General features: G+C 39.7%; 1 protein-coding gene across 1 annotated transcript; it reads left to right on the top strand.

The window, feature by feature from the left end:
* The first annotated feature begins 6 nt into the window (after positions 1–6).
* LOC116379300 (interferon-induced GTP-binding protein Mx-like) lies at positions 7–4,362 on the top strand. Its single transcript, XM_031841240.1, has 11 exons — positions 7–294; positions 426–580; positions 693–831; positions 922–1,120; positions 1,216–1,294; positions 1,385–1,507; positions 1,600–1,741; positions 1,973–2,131; positions 2,237–2,313; positions 2,387–2,638; positions 3,051–4,362. The coding sequence occupies exons 1-11, from the start codon at positions 24–26 to the stop codon at positions 3,426–3,428; spliced, it is 1,974 nt and encodes a 657-aa protein (XP_031697100.1). The 5' UTR covers positions 7–23; the 3' UTR covers positions 3,429–4,362.
* Positions 4,363–4,627: the final 265 nt, after the last annotated feature.

Here is a 4,627-nt window from a genome sequence, read left to right on the forward strand (position 1 = left end):
CATTGGTGTTAGCCTTCTCTGGCATGTGTGTTATCTCTGGAACATATTTTGAAAATGTAATATTCCCACTAAAGACAATATATCAGTGTTATAATTTCACCAAGCACGCTGAATTTCATTTTTCCCCTCATCATCGTTCACTCTTCATTATTTCAGGCATTGTGACAAGATGTCCTCTCGAACTGAAGATGAAGAGAAGGAAAGAAGGAGAGGAGTGGTACGGGAAGATAAGCTACCAGGGTTATGAAGAAGAGATAAAAGACCCTGCAGATGTGGAGAAAATGATTAGAGAAGGTACAGTATACACAGTTCTTTAATGCTACTATCAAAAGCCAAGTATTTGTGAAGCTATACTCGTCTTTTTAGGTTTCAGTGATCAGCACTTCCATCCTGTACTAGTCAAATATTGTGTCCTCTCTCTCCAGCTCAGGTAAAATTGGCCGGGATCGGGGTGGGGATCAGTGATGACCTCATCAGTCTAGAAATTGCCTCTCCTGATGTTCCAGACCTGACGCTCATTGACCTGCCCGGCATCACCAGGGTGGCTGTAAAGGGACAACCTGAGAACATTGGAGACCAGGTATGCTAATCCATTGTCTCCAAAACACAGTTTTCATGGGGACAATTTATTTGGTAGCAAAGTAATGACAGTAAGATTTATACTTTATAACCACTGGAATTAATACTTTCAGATAAAGAGACTGATCCAGAAGTTTATAACAAAACAAGAGACCATCAGCTTGGTGGTTGTTCCATCCAACGTGGACATAGCAACCACAGAGGCTTTGAAGATGGCACAGGAGGTGGATCCTGGTGGAGACAGGACTTTGGGTAAATGTGGCTGATTCTAGAAAAGGACTCCTTGGACAAGTTACTTGACTTTTAGATAGTTCACTGTCTGTTTGCCCTTCTCTCTCTCAGGTATCTTGACCAAGCCTGACCTGGTGGACAAAGGCACAGAAGAGTCGGTAGTTGAAATTGTCCATAATTTGGTCATCCACCTGAAGAAGGGCTACATGATCGTCAAGTGCAGGGGTCAGAAGGAGATCACAGAGAGTGTGTCTCTTACTGAAGCAACAGAAAGAGAAAAGGCATTCTTCAGCGAGCATCTGTATTTCCAGTGAGTTCATTATTTTTGGGTAATAATGCAATGAATGATTTGCAGTTTGACTGGTTGGGTACTTTCTACTCAGTAATGTTTTATCTTTGCTGTAGGACTCTCTACAATGAAGGCCATGCCACGGTTCCTAAACTGGCAGAAAAACTCACCCTTGAGCTGGTGCAACATATCCAGGTAAACACTCCTCAGTGCTTCACCATAGCGGTTCACTACAGATTACTTTGCCATTTCATGTGTTAAAGGTTTGACACCTGTGATTTGCAGAGATCTCTGCCTCAACTGGAAGAGCAGATAAAGAAGAAACTAACAGAGACTCAAGCAACGCTGAACACATATGGCAGTGGACCCCCAGCTGATGCAGCTGAGAGACTGGGTTTCCTCATTGACGTGAGTTTACTAGCTGTCACTTACAAAACACTGCACCTCCTCGTTTTGATTTAATTCTCATTCTTCTTTTATCTGAACCTATTTCATTTTAGAGAGTGGCAGCGTTTACACAGGATGCTATCCGCCTCACCACAGGGGAGGAAATCAAATTTGGAGGCAAGCTGAATATCTTTGCCATACTCAGAGAAGAGTTTGCGGATTGGAAATATACCATAGAGGACTCTGGAATAATGTGTAAGTGCATCAACAACCTGGGCATTACGTAAACTCTTTGCTGTGGTTTCCATACTACAAAATTGTAACCTAAAGTGTAAACTGTTGAGTAAGATATTAAAATACTGTTTATTTTTATTCCATTTTCCTTCTCAGTATGAAAACACTGCTCCAGACTGCTGTATCACTGCTAACCGAGTGTTAACCTTGTTTGTGTCCACTTTTTCTTTCACCAATTCATCCCTATTGCAGTCAACCAGAATATTGAGAGTGAGGTGACTCAGTATGAACAAAAGTACCGTGGAAGAGAACTGCCGGGGTTCATAAACTACAAGACCTTTGAGGACATGGTCAAGGAGCAGATCAAAAAGCTGGAAGGGCCTGCTCTCCTGAAACTCAAGGAAGTGGCAGGCATGTCATATTATGATGCTACAATGATTGCAAGCCAGCTGAATATGTAACACCTTAAAGTTATTCGTAGATCTTGTATTGTTTGATTTGTGTTTTCTTTTTTAGACATTGTGACGAAAGAGCTGGTTAAGTTGGCACAGAGCAGCCTTGTTGGGTTTCCTAACCTCATCAGAACAGCACAGGTATAGTTTTCATTGCCCATATATATAACTGAACATTGTTGAATATTTACTGATAATTGTGTATGTCCTTTAGATGAAGATTGAAGCCATCAGAAAGGAGAAGGAGACTGCAGCAGAGTCCATGCTGAGGTCTCAGTTTAAAATGGAAATGATTGTTTACACTCAGGACAGCACATACAGCAAGAAGTTAGGGAAGCGGAAGAGGGAAGTTGAACCGCAATTTTTGGGTGTCACCTTTGGTACACCAGTAAAGAAAAGCACCCTGAGCACTGACAGTGGGGCCACCCTGAGAGAGATGATTAAACACCTGAAGTCCTATTACAAAGTAAGTATAATCTATATGCTGTACATTTTATTTCTGTGCCTCACAGCATTTAATACATCACACATTTTATTTACCGTAAAAAGGTCGTAAATAAAACGCTTATTTTAATCTGCACCTCCTCCCATTGCATTCTTGTTTAGAATGTGGCATTTAAATATATTTTATTACCAGACTAAGTTAGGTACATGGTTAAAATATGATTTTGTTGGCAGCTAAATATAGAAATATACTGTATTGATGGGGGCTATGAATGTCAGTATAAAACAATTTTATATAAATGCAGCAGAGTAGATCATTTCTAACAACTTCCAGTACAAACCATGTACACTAACGGTAAAAACCAAATACCAATCATTTTCTTACATTGACAGATACAGCGTGACACCCCGACTTTCTCCTTTCTAAACCACAGATCGCTGGCCAGCGTCTGGCTGACCAGATTCCGCTGGTAATCCGCTACCAGGTGTTGCAGGAGTCTGCCGTCCAGCTGCAGAGGGAGATGCTGCAGATGTTTCAAGACAAGGCGAAAACAGAGTCGCTCCTTCAAGAGGACCCTGGCATAAGAACCAAGAGAATCCACCTTCAGAATCGCCTTGAGCGGTTGTCATTGGCACGCATTCTGTTGACTGACTTCAGTATGAACACATACAACTTCAACCAAGGGCTTCGGTTTGGTCGCAACATTAGAAAGGACACAACAACCCACCCCCTACCCTCCACAACCACCCCTGTGGGTGCGACTGCTGTAAAAAGCAAACAAACAAAAAAACAGAGGACTGATAACTTCTGACCGCCAAATGGTTTATTACCGTACTACCTTAGATCTGTATTAACATTCAAATAAAGTATACACAGTAACAGATCAAAGACTAAAATATAGTACAAATTTTGAAATTACTTTCTATTAGAAAGGAGAAAAAAACATACACAACACAATATTTCCGTTTTTTTTGCATCCAACATCAACATTCAGTAGGTTTAACCAGATTCAGTACATGACCTTATTTCCTTTCTATTCTGTAGTTTTCCTTGTTTTCTTTGGCAGCAAGAGGGCTGCAAACGCCTTAATGAAGGCCTGTACATACCTGGTAGAGTTCTGTAGGCGGTTTAGGCCTGACAGCATGATTTAGGTTTTCAGCTTGGCACATACCTTCATGGTTGTGGAGTGGGTTTATTATTTGTTACATTGGGGCTTGAGTTTAAAATTAATATGTACAAGTTATATATTTGATACAATCAGAATATGTGAAAATGTCTTTGTAACAGAAAATCCTCTTAAAACCAGAAGTTACCATCAAAAAATCGTTTAAGCCCATAAACCACATAAGTCATCATAACAAGAATGAATCAGAAACATTGCACCAACATGGTGATGGTAGTGAGAAGCAGACTTGGACTATTATTTTGACAGTAATTCATGAGTTTTGACAGTTTCTTAATGTATATGCATCATTGCATATTCAACATGTACATTTAAACAGACGTTGCAAATACTATTTTAACAAGCAGTGTTTCAGAAGAGCCCCATTGTCTTGATGAAGAAATGCACAAAATAATGTCATAGTACTTCCCTATTTACTGTTATCTTGCAAAAGAATAATAAAGAAGAAGAAATAAATCCTATTTCCGATTGTCATCAAATCATTTACTAGTGTATTACAGTAGGCATGAATTAAAATGAACATTGTGCTTTTCACAATGTTTCATATGTTTTTATTACAGCATTAAATGGAAGAATTCAAAATCGTTTTGAGTTCCTTCATCATTCCTCCGAGGACACAGAACAGGTGTTACCAGCAGGACTTTGATGAATAATAAACTAGTATAATAGTATACTTTGTAAATTCCCTCGTGCTTTATTGAAAAGATGATTGCCCGAGAATGTGATACATTATATGAACATACTGCATCGGAGCTTAATATACACAGGTGGTGAGCACTAGTCACCCTATGTTGAATGAATATGTTCCCCTGGTAGATGTCTCCACG

This window comes from Anarrhichthys ocellatus, unplaced genomic scaffold (assembly GCF_004355925.1).
Source record: "Anarrhichthys ocellatus isolate YVR2014 unplaced genomic scaffold, GSC_Weel_1.0 scaffold4068, whole genome shotgun sequence".
Taxonomy (NCBI): Eukaryota; Metazoa; Chordata; class Actinopteri; order Perciformes; family Anarhichadidae; genus Anarrhichthys; species Anarrhichthys ocellatus.